At 49.5% G+C, this 18,078-nt stretch overlaps 1 protein-coding gene across 2 annotated transcripts in view; it reads right to left on the bottom strand.

Moving 5' to 3' along the window:
* The window catches only part of MSN (moesin), a 477,122-nt gene that overhangs the window by 405,352 nt on the left and 53,692 nt on the right, over positions 1 to 18,078 (bottom strand). The window contains exon 1 of one of the 2 annotated variants that reach the window (XM_063937061.1): positions 4,626 to 4,704. The exons of the other annotated variant lie outside the window; for it this stretch is intronic. Coding sequence (XP_063793131.1) covers positions 4,626 to 4,685 — 60 coding nt within the window. The 5' untranslated portion in view covers positions 4,686 to 4,704. Of the gene's footprint in view, positions 1 to 4,625; positions 4,705 to 18,078 lie in introns of those variants that run through there. 2 annotated transcript variants of the gene reach the window in all.

Raw genomic sequence — 18,078 nt, 5'->3', positions numbered from 1 at the left:
GCCAAAGGTGGCGAAAGGTATTCGTTACATGATTATTGCCATTAAAGAGGTTTTGCATATCACTGAGGAACACGAGGGTACACATGTATAAAGGGAAAAAGCCTGAGGTCACTTTTCCGTCCTCATTTGAACTAAGCGACTTGTGCGAAAAGGCTTGGGAATCTCCAGATAGGAGACCACAAGTTCCCAAAAGGATTCTTATGGCGTATCCCTTTCCACAAAAGGACAGGATACGATGGGAATCTTCGCCGAAGGTAGACAAGGCGCTGACACGCTTACCCAAGAAGGTGGCACTGCCTTCTCAGGATACAGCTTCCCTCAAGGATCCTGCTGATCGTAAGCAGGAGGTTACCATGAAGCACATTTACACACATTCCGGTACTATCGTTAGACCGGCTATGGCATCGGCCTGGGTGTGTAGTGCTATCGCAGCATGGACAGATTACTTTTCTACGGAACTTGACACCCTAGATGAGGATACCATTCTAATGACCCTAGAGCATATCAAAGATGTTGCTTTATATATGAGGGATGCTCAAAGAGACATTTGTTTACTAAGCTCCAGAATAAATGCTATGTCTATTTCTGCTAAGCGACTCCTGTGGACCAGACAGTGGACGGGGGATGCTGACTCTAAGCGGCATATGGAGTCGTTGCCTTACAAGGGGGAGGAGTTGTTTGGAGAAGGCCTCTCGGACCTTGTCTCTACTGCTACGGCCGGTAAATCGAATTTCTTACCTTATGTCCCCCCCGCAGCATACTAAAAAGGCACCTCATTATCAAATGCAGTCCTTTCGTTCCAATAGAAGCAAGAAGCTACGGGCATCGTCCATTCTTGCCAGAGGAAAAGGCAAGGGAAAAGCTGCATGCAGCTAGTTCCCAGGAGCAGAAGTCCTCCCCTACATCTGCAAAGTCCACCGCATGACGCTGGGGCTTCCCAGGGGGGAGTCATCTCAAGTGGGGGCACGTCTTCGATTTTTCAGCCAGGTCTGGGTTCACTCACAGGTGGATCCCTGGGCTATAGAGATTGTTTCTCAGGGATACAGGCTGGAATTCGAAGACGTGCCTCCTCGACGGTTTTTCAAATCGGCTCTGCCAGCTTCCCCGTCAGAGAGGGAGTTAGTGTTGACTGCAATTCAAAAATTGTATCTTCAACAGGTGATAGTCAAAGTTCCTCTTCTCCAGCAAGGAAAGGGGTATTACTCAACCGTTTGTGGTCCCGAAACCGGACGGTTCGGTCAGGCCCATTTTGAATCTAAAATCCCTAAACTTGTACTTGAAAAAGTTCAAGTTCAAGATGGAATCGCTCAGAGCGGTCATCGCCAGCCTGGAGGGGGGGGATTGGATGGTGTCCCTGGACATAAAGGATGCATACCTTCATGTTCCGATTTTCCATCCTCACCAGGCGTTCCTTAGATTTGCAGTACAGGACTGTCATTACCAATTTCAGACGTTGCCGTTTGGGCTTTCCACGGCCCCGAGAATTTTCACCAAGGTAATGGCGGAAATGATGGTGCTCCTGCGCAATCAGGGTGTCACAATTATCCCAAACTTGGACGATCTCCTCATAAAGGCGAGATCTCGGGAGAAGTTGCTGGACAGCGTGTCGCTGTCGGTGAGGATGGTACAGGGGCACGGCTGGATTCTCAATATACCGAAGTCCCAGCTAGTCCCTACAACGCACCTGACATTTCTGGGTCGGATTCTAGACACAGACCAGAAAAAGGTTTTTCTTCCGATGGAAAAGGCTCAGGAGCTCATAGCCCTGGTCAGGAACCTATTAAAGCTAAAAAAAGGTTTCAGTGCATCACTGCACGCGTGTCCTGGGTAAGATGGTGGCATCGTACGAGGCCATCCCCTTCGGAAGGTTCCATGCGAGGACCTTTCAATGGGATCTACTGGACAAATGGTCAGAGTCCCATTTACAAATGCATCAGAGGATCACCCTGTCTCCCAGAGCCAAGGTATCTCTCCTGTGGTGGCTGCACAGTGCTCACCTCCTAGAAGGCCGCAGGCTCGGAATTCAGGACTGGATCCTGGTGACCACGGACGCAAGCCTCCGAGGTTGGGGAGCAGTCACACTGGGAAGAAATTTCCAAGGTCTCTGGTCGAATCTAGAGACTTGTCTCCACATCAACGTTCTGGAGTTGAGGGCCATATACAACGCCCTACGCCAGGCGGAGGCATTGCTTCAGAACAAACCGGTTCTGATTCAGTAAGACAATGTCACAGCAGTGGCTCATGTAAACCGCCAAGGCGGCACAAGGAGCAGAGCGGCCATGGCAGAAGCGACCAAGATTCTTCGCTGGGCGGAAGGCCATGTAAGCGCCCTATCAGCTGTATTCATCCCGGGGGTGGACAACTGGGAAGCGGACTTCCTCAGCAGGCACGACCTGCATCCGGGAGAGTGGGGTCTTCATCAAGAAGTCTTCGCACAGATCGTGGGTCGGTGGGGACTGCCTCAGATAGACATGATGGCGTCCCGTCTCAACAAAAAGCTACAGCGGTATTGCTCAATAGACCCTCAGGCGGTAGCGGTGGACGCTATAGTGACACCTTGGGTGTTCAGATCGGTCTATGTGTTCCCTCCTCTACCTCTCATACCCAAGGTGTTGAGAATAATAAGACTAAGAAGAGTAAGAACAATCTTCATTGTTCCAGATTGGCTACGAAGGAATTGGTATCCGGATCTGCAAGAGTTGCTCACAGTAGATCCGTGGCCTCTTCCTCTAAGACAGGACCTGCTGCAGCAGAGGCCCTGTCTGTTCCAAGACTTACCGCGGCAGCGTTTGACGGCATGGCGGTTGAACGCCGGATCCTAGCGAAAAAAGGTATTCCCTGATCAAGGCTAGGAAGGACGTGACATTGAAACATCATCACCGTATATGGCGAAAATATGTTTCTTGATGTGAGGCCAGGACTGCTCCTACGGAGGAGTTCCATTTGGGTCGTCTGCTTTACTTCCTACAAACAGGAGTGACTTTGGGCCTAAAATTAGGGTCCATAAAGGTCCAAATTTCTGCCTTATCCATTTTCTTTCAAAAGGAATTGGCTTCTTTTCCTGAAGTACAGACATTAGTGAAGGGGGTGCTGCATATTCAACCTCCTTTTGTACCTCCGGTGGCGCCGTGGGATCTTAATGTGGTATTAAGTTTCCTCAAGTCACCTTGGTTTGAACCACTCACAACAGTGGAGTTGAAATATCTCACTTGGAAAGTGGTCATGTTGTTGGCCTTGGCTTCTGCGAGGCGTGTTTCGGAATTAGCGGCTTTGTCACATAAAAGCCCCTATCTGGTTTTCCACATGGATAGGGCAGAATTGAGGACTCATCCTCAATTTCTGCCTAAAGTGGTCTCTTCTTTTCATATGAATCAACCTATTGTCGTGCCTGTGGCTACACGGGACTTGGAGGATTCAGAGTCCCTTGATGTGGTCAGGGCTTTGAAGATTTATGTGGCCAGAACAGCGAAGGTTAGGAAAACTGAAGCGCTGTTTGTTCTGTATGCAGCCAACAAAGTTGGCGCGCCTGCTTCAAAGCAGACTATTGCTCGCTGGATCTGTAACACGATTCAGCAGGCGCATTCTCAACAGGATTGCCATTGCCTAAATCGGTTAAGGCCCATTCCACTAGGAACGTGGGCTCGTCTTGGGCGGCTGCCAGAGGGGTCTCGGCATTACAGTTGTGCCGAGCAGCTACTTGGTCGGGGTCAAACACCTTTGCAAAGTTCTATAAATTTGATACCCTGGCTGAGGAGGACCTCCTGTTTGCTCAATCGGTGCTGCAGAGTCATCCGCACTCTCCCGCCCGTTTGGGAGCTTTGGTATAATCCCCATGGTCCTTATGGAGTCCCAGCATCCTCTATGACGTTAGAGAAAATAAGATTTTACACTTACCGGTAAATCTATTTCTCGTAGTCCGTAGAGGATGCTGGGCGCCTGTCCCAAGTGCGGACTTCTTCTGCAAGACATGTATATAGTTATTGCTTACATAAGGGTTATGTTATAGTTTCATCGGCTTAGACCGAGACTATGTTGTTGTTCATACTATTAACTGGGTAGTTATCACAAGTTATACGGTGTGATTGGTGTGGCTGGTATGAATCTTGCCCTGGGATTCCCAAAAATCCTTTCCTCGTACGGTCCATCTCCTCTGGGCACAGTTTCTCTAACTGGGGTCTGGAGGAGAGGCATAGAGGGAGGAGCCAGTGCACACCCAGAGTCCAAAGTCTTTATTAAAGTGCCCATGCCTCCTGCGGAGCCCATCTATTCCCCATGGTCCTTACGGAGTCCCAGCATCCTCTACTGACTACGAGAAATAGATTTACCGGTAAGTGTAAAATCTTATTTTTTCTCTCTGGGGGAGAAGCTGGCAAAGCAGACTTGAAAAATCGGCGAGGAGGCACTTCTTCGAATTCAAGTTTGTAGCCTTGGGATACAATTTCTAACGCCCAAGGATCCAAATCTGACAGAACCCAGACCTGGCTGAAGAGTCGAAGACGTGCCCCCACCGGCGCGGACTCCCGCAGTGGAGCCCCAGCGTCATGCAGTGGATTTTGTAGAAGCCGGGGAGGACTTCTGTTTCTGGGAACAAGCCGCAGCAGGCATTCTTTTCCCTCTACCCTTACCTCTGGTGAGGAAGGAAGAGCCCGACCTCTTCTAGACTTATGCGACCGAAAGGACTGCATCTGACATTGTGGAGTATTCTTTTGCTGTGGGGGAACATAAGGCAAAAAAGAAGATTTACCAGCGGTAGCTGTGGAAACCAGGTCCGCGAGGCCCTCCCCAAATAAAACCTCACCCTTGTAAGGCAAAGTTTCCATATGTCTCTTTGAATCGGCATCACCCGTCCATTGGCGGGTCCACAGGGCTCACCTAGCAGAAATTGCCATGGCATTGACTCTTGAACCCAACAGCCCAACGTCTCTCATATATAACGCTGCGTCTTTAATATGACCCAAGGTCAATAAAATGCTATCCTTATCTAGGGTGTCAATGTTAGATGACAAGTTATCTGCCCATGCTGCTATTGCGCTACAAACCCATGCCGACGCTGCCGGTCTGAGCAAGGCACCCGTATGTGTATAAATTGATTTTAAGGTAGTCTCCTGTCTGCGATCAGCAGGATCCTTGAGGGCTGCCGTGTCTGGAGATGGTAGCGCCACCTTTTTGGACAAGCGCGTCAAAGCCTTGTCCACCCTGGGCGAGGATTCCCACCGTAACCTGTCCTGTGCGGGGAAAGGATACGCCATAAGAATTCTCTTGGGAATCTGCAGTTTCTTGTCCGGAGTTTCCCAAGCTTTTTCAAATAAAGCGTTCAGCTCATGAGATGGGGGAAAGGTTACCTCAGGTTTCTTCTCCTTAAACATGCATACCCTCGTGTCAGGCACCGAGGGGTCCTCTGTGATATGCAAAACATCTTTTATTGCAATAATCATATGAATACTTTTGGCCACCCTTGGGTGTAACTTCGCATCATCGTAGTCGACACTGGAGTCAGAATCCGTGTCGGTATCAGTGTCTGCTACCTGGGACAGGGGACGTTTATGAGAGCCCAAAGGGCTTTGTGACACAGTCAAATCCATGGAATGACTCCCTGCTTTTTCTCTGTACTCTGCTTTGTCCAATCTTTTATGTAATAAAGACACACTTGCATTTAAAACATTCCACATATCCAACCAATCAGGTGTCGGCGTCGCCGACGGAGAAACCACAATCATCTGCTCTACCTTCTCCTTAGACGAGCCTTCCGCTTCAGACATGTCGACACACACGTACTGACACTCCCACACACACTGGGATATACAATTATGGGGACAGCCCCCCAATAAGGCCCTTTGGAGAGACAGAGAGAGAGAATGCCAGCGCCACTAGACACTGGAATAAAATCCCAGACTGTACAGCGCTCTTTTATAGAATAAATAATACACTCACTGCGCCAATTAAATGTCCCCCCCCCCCCCCTCTTTTTTGCCCTCTGTACTTGCTCAGCAGGGGAGAGTCCGGGGAGCAGCTTCTCTGCAGCTTGCTGTGGAGAAAAATGGCGCTGGTTAGTGCTGGAGGATCAAGCTCCGCCCCCTCAACGGCGGGCTTCGGTCCCGCTCAAATTCTTTATACTGGCGGGGGGGTTTCAATATACTGCCTCCGCAGTATCTAATATATTAGCCAGTGTCCCTTGAGGTTAATATTGCTGCCCAGGGCGCCCCCCCCTGCGCCCTGCACCCGTACAGTGCCTTCTGTGTGTGTATGTGTGGGAGCAATGGCGCGCAGCGGTACCTCAGTGAAGATCTGAAGTCTTCTGCCGCCTGTGAAGTCTTCTTTCTTTTTATACTCACCCGGCTTCTATCTTCCGGCTCTGTGAGGAGGATGGCAGCGCGGCTCCGGGACGAACAGCGAGGATGACACCTGCGTTCCGACCCTCTGGAGCTAATGGTGTCCAGTAGCCTAAGAAGCAGAGCCTATCAGTTAAGTAGGTCTGCTTCTCTCCCCTCAGTCCCACGATGCAGGGAGCCTGTTGCCAGCAGTGCTCCCTGAAAATAAAAAACCTAACAAGTCTTTTCACAGAAACTCAGTAGAGCTCCCCTGCAGTGCATCCAGTCTCCTCTGGGCACAGGATCTAACTAACGGAGGTCTGGAGGAGGGGCATGGAGGGAGGAGCCAGTGCACACCCATCTAAAGTCTTTAAGAGTGCCCATGTCTCCTGCGGAGCCCGTCTATACCCCATGGTCCTTACGGAGTCCCCAGCATCCTCTAGGACGTAAGAGAAATAGGATTTTAATTACCTACCGGTAAATCCTTTTCTCGTAGTCCGTAGAGGACACTGGGGTCCACATTAGTAACATGGGGTATAGACGGGTCCACTAGGAGCCTTGGGCACTTTAAGAAATCAAGTGTGCACTGGCTCCTCCCTCTATGCCCCTCCTACCAGACTCAGTTTAGAAACTGTGCCCGAGGAGACGGACATACCGTGAGAGAAGGATAGGTAAGGATAGTGGTGAGATTCCGAACCAGCACACACAACAAGAGGAAAGCCATGCTAACCAAACATGAAACGGGAACAGCAACAGCTGAACCAACATTACTTAACCAAGTAACAGTGCAGAAACGAAGCACCAGACGGACGCCCAGTATCCTCTACAGACTACGAGAAAAGGATTTACCGGTAGGTAATTAAAATCCTATTTTCTCTTACGTGCTAGAGGATATTGCGGTCCACATTAGTACCATGGGGGATGTACCAAATCTCCCAAGCCGGATGGAAGAGTGCTGAGGGTCCTGCAGAACTGATTGACCTAACTGAAGGACCTCAGAGTCCAAAATATCGAACTTGTAGAACTTAGCAAACATGTTCGAACCAGACCAAGTAGCTGCTCAGCAGAGTTGTAAGGCCGAGACACTCCGGGCAGCCACCCAGTAAGAACTCACCGACCTAGTAGAGTGGGCATGTACAGATCTAGGAACCGGCAAACCTGCCGTAGAGTAAGCATGCTGGATAGTAAGCCTGATCCAGCGGGCAATAGACTGCTTGGAAGCAGAACACCCAATTTTATTGGAATCATAGACTACAAACAGCGAGTCCGATTTTCTGTGACGAGCTGCCCGTTTGACATAGGATTTTCAAAGCCCGCACAACATCCAGTGACTTTGAAGTGGAAGAGGTGTCAGTAAGCACCGGAACCACAATAGGCTGGTTGATATGAAACACAGACACCACCTTTGGAAGAAACTGCTGACGAGTTCAGAGTTCAGCTCTATCTTCATGAAAAATCAAATAGGGGCTCTTGTGAGACAATGACCCCAATTCCGGCACACATATTGCCAAAGCCAAGGCCAGCAATGTAACGGACCTTCCACGTAAGAAACTTTACATCAACCTCCTGTAAAGGCTCAAACCATTCAGATTGTAGAAACTGCAACACCACGTTGAGATCCCAAGGTGCCGTGGGAGGCACAAAGGGCAGCTGGATGTGCAGAACCCCTTTAAAGAACGTCTGAACCTTAGGGAGGAACGCCAACTGTCTTTGGAAAAAAATGGACAAGGCCGAGATCTGGACCTTTAAAAAGGAACCCAGGCGTAGGCCCACATTCACGCCTGACTGCAGAAAAAGCAGAAAACGACCCAGATGAATTTCCACTGTAGGGAATTTCCTGTTTCCACACCAAGACACATACGTCCTTCAAATCCGGTGACAATATTTAGACGTTACCCCTTTTCTGGCTTGGATCAGGGTAGGAATTACCCTGTCAGGAATGCCTTTCCGGTTAAAATTTGACGCTCAACCACCATGCCGTCAAACGTAGCCACGGTAAGTCTTGATAGACGAACAGCCCCTGTTGAAGAAGATCCTCTCAAAGAGGTAGAGGCCACGGTTCCTCCAGCAGCATGTCTAGGAGATCTGCATACCAAGCCCTTCTTGGACAATTCGAGGCAATAAGAATTGCTTGAGACTTTTCTCTTTTTATTCTTCTGAGAAATCTTGGGATCAATGGAAGTGGTGGAAACACATACACCATCTGGTAAACCCATGGAGTCACCAGAGCATCCACCGCCACTGCCTGTGGGTCTCTCAACCTGGAACAATACCGCCTGTGTTCCTTGTTGAGACGAGAGGCCATCATGTCGATTTGTGGAAGTTCCCACCGATGTGTCACGCACCCGAACACCTCCGGGTGAAGGCCCCACTCTCCTGGGTGGAGGTTGTGTCTGCTGAGGAAGTCTGCTTCCAAGTTGTCTACTCCTGGAAAAAAAGACCACCGACAACACCACAGCGTGTCTTTCTGTACAGAGGAGAATCCGTGTTAACTCCGACATTGCTGCACTGCTCTTCGTTCCGCCCTGTCGGTTTATGTACGTTACTGCCGTCACATTGTCCGACTAAACCTGGATTGACTGATCTTAAAGAAGATGGGCTGCCTGCAGAAGGGTGTTGTATATGGCCCTTAGTTCCAGAATCTTGATTGGAAGAATGGTTTCCTGATTTGACCATTTTCCTTGGAAGAGTGCCCCCTGGATGACTGCTCCCCAACCTCTGAGGCTTGCATCTGTGGTTAGCAGAATACAATTTTGAATCCCGAAACTTCGGCCCTCGGTCAGGTGAGAAGTCTGGAGCTACCACAGAAGAGAAATCCTGGCTTTTGGCGACAGATGAATCCTCTGGTGCATGTGTAAATGCGATCCGAACTATTTGTTCAACAGGTCAAGCAGGAAGGGTCTTGCATGAAACCATCCGTACTGCAGTGCCTCGTAAGTGGATACCATCTTTCCCAGAAGGCGAATGTAGAGATGCACCGATATCCGGGTTGGTTTTAGAACATCCCGCACACTCACTGGATCACAACTGCCTTTTCCAATGAAAGGAACACCTTCTGTACCTCCGTATCCAGTATCATCCCCATGAACTTAAGCCTCCGAGTTGGTTCCAGGTGAGATTTTGGTAGGTTCAGAACCCACCCGTGATCCCATAGTAGTCGAGTTGAGAGGGTAATGTTGTCCAATAACCGCTCCATGGATGGTGCTTTTATTCGCAGATCGTCCAGGTACGGAATAATGTTCACTCACCGTTTGCGGAGGAGAAACATCATCTCCGCCATTACCTTGGGTTCAACTACTTGAGGTTTAAAATGGGTCTCACTGAACCCTCCGGTTTTGGTACCACAAACAGGTTGGAATAATAACCCTTGGTGCGCAGCTGAGGTGGAACAGGAACAATGACCTGAGTCTGTACCAGTTTTTGAATTGCATCCTGTAAATGTATATTTGCCTCCTGAGAAGCTGGCAAGCCTGACTTGAAGAATCTGTGAGGTGGGAGTACCTGTAACTCCCGTCTGTACCCCTAGGCGATTACCTCTTTGACCCAGGGATCCTGGCATGACGTCGCCCATATGTGACTGAACTCTCTTAATCGGGCTCCCACCTGCCTGTCTTCCAGGCAGAGGGGTCCACCGTCATGCTGAAGGCTTTGAGGAAGCAGAACCGGAGTTCTGTTCCTGTGAACTTGCAGTTGCTTGTTTTCTGGGTTTACCTCTATTGCCTTTGAAGGCTGTAGAAGAACCCTTGGCTGTATGTTTGAATTTTGCTGTCTCAAAGGACTGCAGAGTCGGAGCAGAGTAGGTCTTCCTAGCTAGTGGGGCTGTGGAAGGAAGATATGTAGACTTACCCGCTGTAGCCTTGGATAACCACGTATCCAGTTCGTCACCAAACAGGGCCTCATCTGTGAAAGGTAGGCTTTCCACACCCTTTCTGGAATCCGCATCCTCCGTCCACTGACTCAGCCATAGGCCCCTGCGTGCTAACTCTGCCATGGCCAAGGAGCATGCATTCAGCAATCCAATTTCTTTTATGGCTTCCACCATAAAATCTGCAGAGTCCTGTTTATATTGCAGGAGTAAAATCATATCACCTCTTGTTAAGGAATCTAACCCCTCAATTAGGTTACCTGACCATTCTGCAATGGCCCTAGTGATCCAAGCACAAGCAATAGTGGGTCTCTGGGTCACCCCCGCAGCTGTCTACAGAGATTTGAGAGTGGTCTCAATCTTGCGGTCTGCCGCATCTTTTAAGGAGGCTGTCCCCGAGCCCGGTAAAACTGTCTTACGTGATAATCTAGGTACTGATGCGTCAACAATCGGTGGGTTTTCCCATTTTTTTTATATGGTCCTGAGGAAAAGGGAAAGATGCGAGTAACCTTTTAGGGATCTGAAACTTCTTGTCAGGATTAGAACAAGTCTGCAAATAAGGAATTCCTTAGATACAGGGAAAGTAGCAGAGGATTTCTTTTTTACATTAAAATAAGATTCCTCCTCGTCCTCTGTCAGGAATGTGCAGGACATCTCTAATAGCTTCTATCAGGGCCTGTATTCCCTGTGACAAAGCTGCATCCACACCTCCGGAGACCATCTCCCGAGTCCACCTCACCCTCCTCAACGTCTGATACATCATCATCAGTATCAGCCTGCATGATTTGGGCCAGTGTATGATTTTGTGGACAAATGGTAGGGGTCTGAGACGCTGGAATGGCCACTGAATCTCTATTCATCAGGTCATCCACAGACTGTCTTAAGTATTGCGTCTCTTTCTCATTCTGGCATAATTTATGTGAAATATTTGAGATCATCCCTTTTAATGAGTCCAACCATACTGGTTCGGACCCACTAGCCTGAGAATGTGTACTATCCTGAGCACACTGTAGGGATTCCTGATTGAGAGAAACACTCTGTTGTGCATGAAACACACTCCTTTGACATAGTAATATGTAAAAGAACAAACACATACAGGATGAATAGGTTAAAAGCACAGTTAATCAACACATAGCCCCCTAGGGAGACACAGAGTATAATGGAGCCAGCCACACAGCGCCCCTATAGCTAATTATAAGGTTAGCTGGGTCGTAAACCAAGCCCTCTTAATAAAGGCTCAGTATTCTAATACTGCTCCCCCCCTTTGCTATGATCCCCTGGTACTGCTGAGCCAAGCTGTAGTCCTTGTGGAGGGGCTGCAATTCCCTGCCAGTCTGTCTGTGTAGAGCTGCAGAGGGAAAATGGCGCTGATGGGGCGAGGCTTCACTATGAGCGGACCGCTCATAGTGAAGCCCCGCCCCAGTAATGGCGCACGGTCTTCCCATTTTTTTTATACTGGCTGAGGTATGCATGGTGCTTAACAATGGGTTAGAACCCCTGTAAGCTAGTTTGCCAGTGTGGGTAATGTAAGTAGTGGCTCACCTCGCCCCTCATAGCGGAACACACGCACACAGCATGTCATCCTGAGCCCTGGAGCATAGCCTGCCTGTCAGCACTGCACTCCACACCCTTATGCCGCCATTTCAGCAGGTGACCTGTTAACCAGGACATCGGCCACCTACTCACCACTCTTCTTACTTCTGGCTGTGTTAGGGATAGCGGCGTGCTGCGGGCCTGTACGCTCGCCGTGGTGGGGATTGCGAATAGGACCCTCAGGAGCTCAGCATCCTGTCCGGGGGAAACAGGGCTATTAACCCCGGAGGACGTTGTGCCGTTTCCCTCCCTAAGTCCCACGAAGCAGACAGGCTGTTGTCAAACAGCACTGTCTGAAAATAAACAGAAAAAAAATAGGATTTTGGTTACCTACCGGTAAATCCTTTTCTCGTAGTCCGTAGAGGATGCTGGGGTCCACATTAGTACCATGGGGTATAGACTGGTCCACCAGGAGCCATTTGCACTTTAAGAGTTTGAGAGTGTGGGCTGGCTCCTCCCTCTATGTCCCTCCTACCAGACTCAGTCTAGAAACTGTGCCCGGGAAGACGGACATCTTCGAGAAAAGGATTTAAAGACAGATAGTGGTGAGATTCACACCAGCTCACACATACAAGGCACATCAAGCTAACTAGCTTGAAAACCTCAGCAACAGCTGAAACATTACTTACCAAGTAACAATACAGTACATAACTAAACCAAGCTGTACTGAACCATAAAACGGGTGCAAGGATTTACCGGTAGGTAACCAAAATCCTATTTTCTCTTATGTCCTAGAGGATGCTGGGGTCCACACTAGTACCATGGGAATGTACCAAAGCTCCCAGAACGGGAGGGAGAGCGCGGAGGCTCCTGCAAAACTGATTGGCCTCTGATGATCTGAAGTTCAGTCAAAGTATCGAATTTGTAAAACTTTGCAAACGTGTTCAACCCAGACCAAGTTGTAGCTCGGCAAAGTTACAATGCCGAGACACCCCGGGCAGCCGCCCAGGAAGACCCCACCTTAGGAGTAGAGTGGGCCTTAACAGATTTTGCACACGGCAATCCTGCCGTAGAATAAGCGTGCTGGATAGTTAACCTAATCCAGCGAGAGATGGTCTGCTTAGAAGCAAGACACCCAATTTTCTTGGGATCATATAGGACAAACAGAGTCCGATTTTCTGTGACGAGAAGTTCTCTTCACATATATCTTCAGAGCCCTTACAACATCCAAGGACTTTGATGTAAATGAGTCAGTAGCCCCTGGCACCACAATAGGTTGGTTGATATGAAATGCCGACACAACCTTCGGAAGAAACTGCGGACGTCTCCGGAGCTCAGCTCTATCTTCATGGAAGATCAAGTAAGGGCATTTACAGGATAAAGCCCCCAATTCGGACACACGTCTAGCAGAAGCTAAGGCCAACAAAGTGACAGCCTTCCATGTAAGAAATTTGACCTCAACCTCCTGTAGAGGCTCAAACTAATTCGACTGGAGGAACTGCAACACCACGTTAAGGTCCAAAGGGAGGTTGGATGTGCAGAACTCCCTTCAAAAAAATCTGAACCTCAGGGAAGGCAGCCAATTGTTTCTGGAAGAAAATGGATAGGACCGAAATCTGGACCTTCACAGATCCCAACCTCAGGCCCATATCCACACCTGCTTGCAGGAAGAGTGGAAAACGTCCCAGTTGAAACTCCACCGTAGGAAACTTCTTGGATTCACACCAAGAGACATATTTCTTCCAAATACGATGGTAATGTTTAGACGTTACCCCTTTCCTAGCCTGTATCAGGGTAGGAATGACCGTCTTCTGAATGCTTCCGAGCTAGTATCAGGCGCTCAACTTCCATGCCGTCAAACGTAGCCGCGGTATGTCTTGATATGCGAACGGCCCTTGCTGCAGCAGGTCCTCCCGAAGAGTAAGAGGCCTCGGCTCTTCCTGCAAGAGATTCAGAAGGTCCACGTACCAAGCCCGCCTTGGCCAGTCTGGAGCAATGAGGATCGCTTGAACTCTTGTCCTCCTTACGAGCTTTAGAACTCTTGGAATGAGTGGAAGTGGTGGAAACACGTACACTGACTGGAACACCCACGGAGACACCAGGGCATCCACTGCCACTGCTTGTGGGTCCCACGACCTGGAACAATAGTGTCGGAGCTCCTTGCTGAGACGAGAGGCCATCATGTCTATTTGGGGTAACTCCCAAAGATCTATTATTTCCTTGAACACCTCCGGATGGAGACCCCACTCCCCTGGATGGAGATAGTGTCTGCTGAGGAAGTCTGATTCCCAGTTGTCCACTCCCGGAATGAAGATTGCTGAGAGGGCCAACGCGTGTCTTTCTGCCCAGAGGATGATTCTTGTCACCTCCGACATTGCAGCTCTGCTCTTCGTTCCGCCCTGTCGGTTTATGTGGGCTACTGTCGTTAAATTGTCCGACTGCACTTGAATGGCCCGATTTCTTAGATGGGCCGCCTGAAGAAGACCGTTGTAGACGGCTCTTAGTTCCAGGATGTCGATGGGCAGATCGGCTTCCAGACTTTACCCCCTTTCTTGGAATGTTGCTGCTTGAGTGACTGCTCCCCAGCACCGATGGCTCGCATCCGTGGTTAGAAGGACCCATTCCTGAGTCCCGAACCTGCGGCGCTCCAGAATGTGAGGTAATTGGAGCCACCAGAGGAGTGAAATCCTGGCCTTCGGCGACAGACTTATTCTCTGGTGCATGTGGAGATGAGATCCTGACCACTTGTCCAGAAGATCCAGTTGTAAGGCCCGATCGTCGAACCTCCCGTACTGGAGAGCCTGGCAAAAGGCCACCATCTTTCCCAACAGGCGAATGCATTTATGAACCCACACCTGGACTGGCTTCAGGACATCCTGGACCATAGCTTGCATCACCAACGCCTTTTACTGCGGAAGAAACACACTTGTGTGTCTAGGATCATTCCCAGAAAGGACAACCTCTGGGTTGGTTCCAAATGTGACTTTGGAAGGTTCAGAATCCAACCGTGGATTTTGAGGAGGCGGGTTGTGAGAACAATGGACTGCAGTAGCTTCTCCTTGGACGATGCCTTTAATCAGCAGATCGTCCAGATATGGAATGATGTTCACCCCTTGTTTGCGGAGGAGAACCACCATCTCTGCCATCACCTTGGTGCTGTGGAGAGGCCGAATGGCAGTGCCTGGAACAGGAAATGACAGTCCAGTAATGCGAAACGGAGATAAGCCTGATGCGGCAGCCAGATCGGAATGTGGAGGTACGCATCCTTGATATCCAGGGATAACGGGAATTCCCCCTCTTCCATACCTGATATCTCCGCCCTGAGAGACTCCATCTTGAACTCCTTTAGAAAGGGGTTCAATGATTTTAGGTTCAGAATGGGCCTGACCGAACCATCCGGTTTCGGTACCATGAAAAGGTTCGAATAGTAACCTGTGGTTTGCGAATGAGGAGGAACTGGCACAATGACCTGTGCTCCCACCAACTTCTGGACAGCTTCTTGTAGGACAATGCTGTCTGCCAGCAGAGCTGGCAAGCCTGATTTGAAAAAACAATGAGGGAGACTTTGAAAATCCAGCCTGTATCCCTGGGATACAATATCTATCACCCAGGGATCCAGGCCGGACGGTACCCAGACGTGACTGAATTGTCTGAGTTCGCTCCCACTGGCGCCACCTCCAGGCCGCACAGTCCACCGTCATGCGGAGGCCTTTGGCGTACATGAAGCAGGCTTTTGTTCCTGGGGACCTGCAGTGGCAGGTTTCTTGGACTTAACTCGACCTCCCCTAAAGAAGGTATTGAACGGTCTGGCCTTTCCAGGCTTGTTAGGCCGAAAGCACTGTGTTGCTGATGGAGAAGGATTTCTTTGGAGCAGGTGCAGCTGAGGGAAGAAACGGAGACTTACCCGCTGTAGCCGTGGATATCCACGCGTCTAAAGCTTCCCCCAAAGAGAGCCTGACCTGTATAGGGTAGGGACTCCACACTCTCTGGATTCCGCGTCGGCTGACCACTGGCGCAGCCACAGTCCCCGTCGAGGTGAAACAGACATGGAAGAGATTCCCGCAGCCATGGAACCCAAGTCTTTCATGGATTCTACCATAAAACCTGCTGAATCGTGAATGTTGCGTAAAAATAATTCAACATCATCCTTATCCATCGTATCCAAATCCTCAAGTAAGGTAGCCGACCACATTACTATAGCCTTTGCAATCCATGCACTAGCAATAGTGGGACGTAATATGGCCCCTGAAGCAGTGTACATTGATTTAAGTGTGTTATCTATCTTTCGATCAGCCGGCTCCTTTAAGGCGGTAGATCCTGGAACAGTTAAAACCACCTTCTTTGAGAGTGTGGACACAGATGCGTCAACAATCGGCGAGTTTTCCCATTTTTTCCTATCCTCCTCAGGGAAAGGAAACGCCACCTGGACCCTTTTAGGGATCTGGAATTTTTTCTCCGGGGTTTTTCCATGCTTTCTCAAATATAGCATTCAATTCCTTTGACGCAGGGAAGGTTAGCGAGGCTTTTTTTATTTTTAGTGAAAAAAGCCTCCTCAACCTGATCAGTTGTGGTATCATTAATATTCAACACATCCCTGATACAGGCTATCATCAATTGCACCCCCTTTGCAAGAGATGCAGACCCCCGCAACACATCTCCTACGTCTGTGGTGTCAGAATTGGTATCCGTGTCATCCTGTGTGACACGTTTGTGGGGGTATATAGCGGAGCGTCCAGAGATACCAAAAACAGGCCATACTGCCACAGAGTTCTGTAATACCTGGGTTGCAGATTCATTACTTGCAACCCTGTCAGAAATCTGAGAAATCCAAGATTTGATAGAGGAAAGCCACTCAGGTTCCCTTGCTGGTATCTGTGCTAAACCAGCGCTATCCTGATCACATGGAATGGGATCATCCTGGTAGGACAAATTCTCCGCAGGAATGACACAGTGTCCCTGGACATAGCTAAAGGAGACCAAACACTCCACACACACAGGGTAGGGCAGTCAGAGTTTTGCCCCCCCCCCCCCCCAAGAATGGCAAGATAGACACAGAGATTGGAGCCAACCCATACACAGCGCTTTTTTTTACCAAAGGGAGACCCCTGTTCAGCGCTGACTGTGTACCTTAATAGGATACACAGTCGTACTGCAGCCTCCTTCCCCTTTCTACAACCCCCTGCTACCATTTACAGATAGCTGGAGTTGCTGTGGAGGGACTGGATTCTCCTTTTCAGCACTGTACAGGCAGGAAAATGGTGCCGAACACTGCTGGGTCCGCTCTGAGAAGCTACGCCCCCTTAATAGCGCTGTCTTCCCGCTCTTCATCAGATTATACTGGCCTGAGGATTTAGTGCTGGCTGAGATCCGGGGACCCCAACAGGCTGCTGGACCAGTGTAGGGTGTTGCGCTGGCTCAGTGTGCCCCTCAAAGCGCCGCACCATTGTACCGCTGAGCCATCTCCGGGCGCTCCTACCCTGATGCCGCCATCTTCACACCGACCCCCCGCTTGCTAGGGGGGGGGGGGGTCGGTGTCTCACCCGCCACCAATTCTTCAGCTCTGCAAGGGGGTGGCGGCATGCTGCTGGGGCGAGCGGTCCCCTGTGGCGGAGAACTATCAGACCCCTCTGGAGCTCAGTGTCCAGTCAGCAGGGACAGTGGCTCAGACCCCGCAGGGCAGACACTGCTCCCCCCCTCAGTCCCTCGCTGCAGGGAGGCTGTTGCCAGCAGCCTTCTGTAAAATAATAAACTCTAAAAAAAACTTTACCAGGAAAACTCAGGAGAGCTCCCCTAGCTGTGACCGGCTTCTCCGGGTAAATTTTCTAAACTGAGTCTGGTAGGAGGGGCATAGAGGTAGGAGCCAGCCCACACTCTCAAACTCTTAAAGTGCCAATGGCTCCTGGTAGACCAGTCTATACCCCATGGTACTAATGTGGACCCCAGCATCCTCTAGGACGTAAGAAATAAATGTAGAAAACTCTTCAGGAGCTTCCCTAAGCGTGACCGGCTCCTCCAGGCACATTTTGTAGTAAGAGGGGCATAGAAGGAGCCAGTGCACACTATTGATTTCTTAAAGTGCCCAAGGCTCCTAGTGGACCCATCTATACCCCATGGTACTAATGTGGACCCCAGTATCCTCTAGGACGTAAGAGAAATATTTTCTACTGACAAATAAAGACATTTTACTTAAAAGATCTAATTTTAAAAAAAAGTGTCGATTTTATTTTTTTTTAAACAATAGAAATGTATCTACTGGTCAGTGAACTGGTTGGAAACTTTCCATAACAAGTAGAGCACCTGGTAACAAACAGAGGGGCAGATGTATTAATCTGGAGAAGGCATAAGGAAGTGATAAACCAGTGATATGTGCAA

This window comes from Pseudophryne corroboree, chromosome 8 (assembly GCF_028390025.1).
Source record: "Pseudophryne corroboree isolate aPseCor3 chromosome 8, aPseCor3.hap2, whole genome shotgun sequence".
Classification (NCBI taxonomy): domain Eukaryota; kingdom Metazoa; phylum Chordata; class Amphibia; order Anura; family Myobatrachidae; genus Pseudophryne; species Pseudophryne corroboree.
The sequence above is the reverse complement of the archived record's forward strand: the minus strand, read 5'-3'. Positions and strand labels throughout refer to the sequence as shown.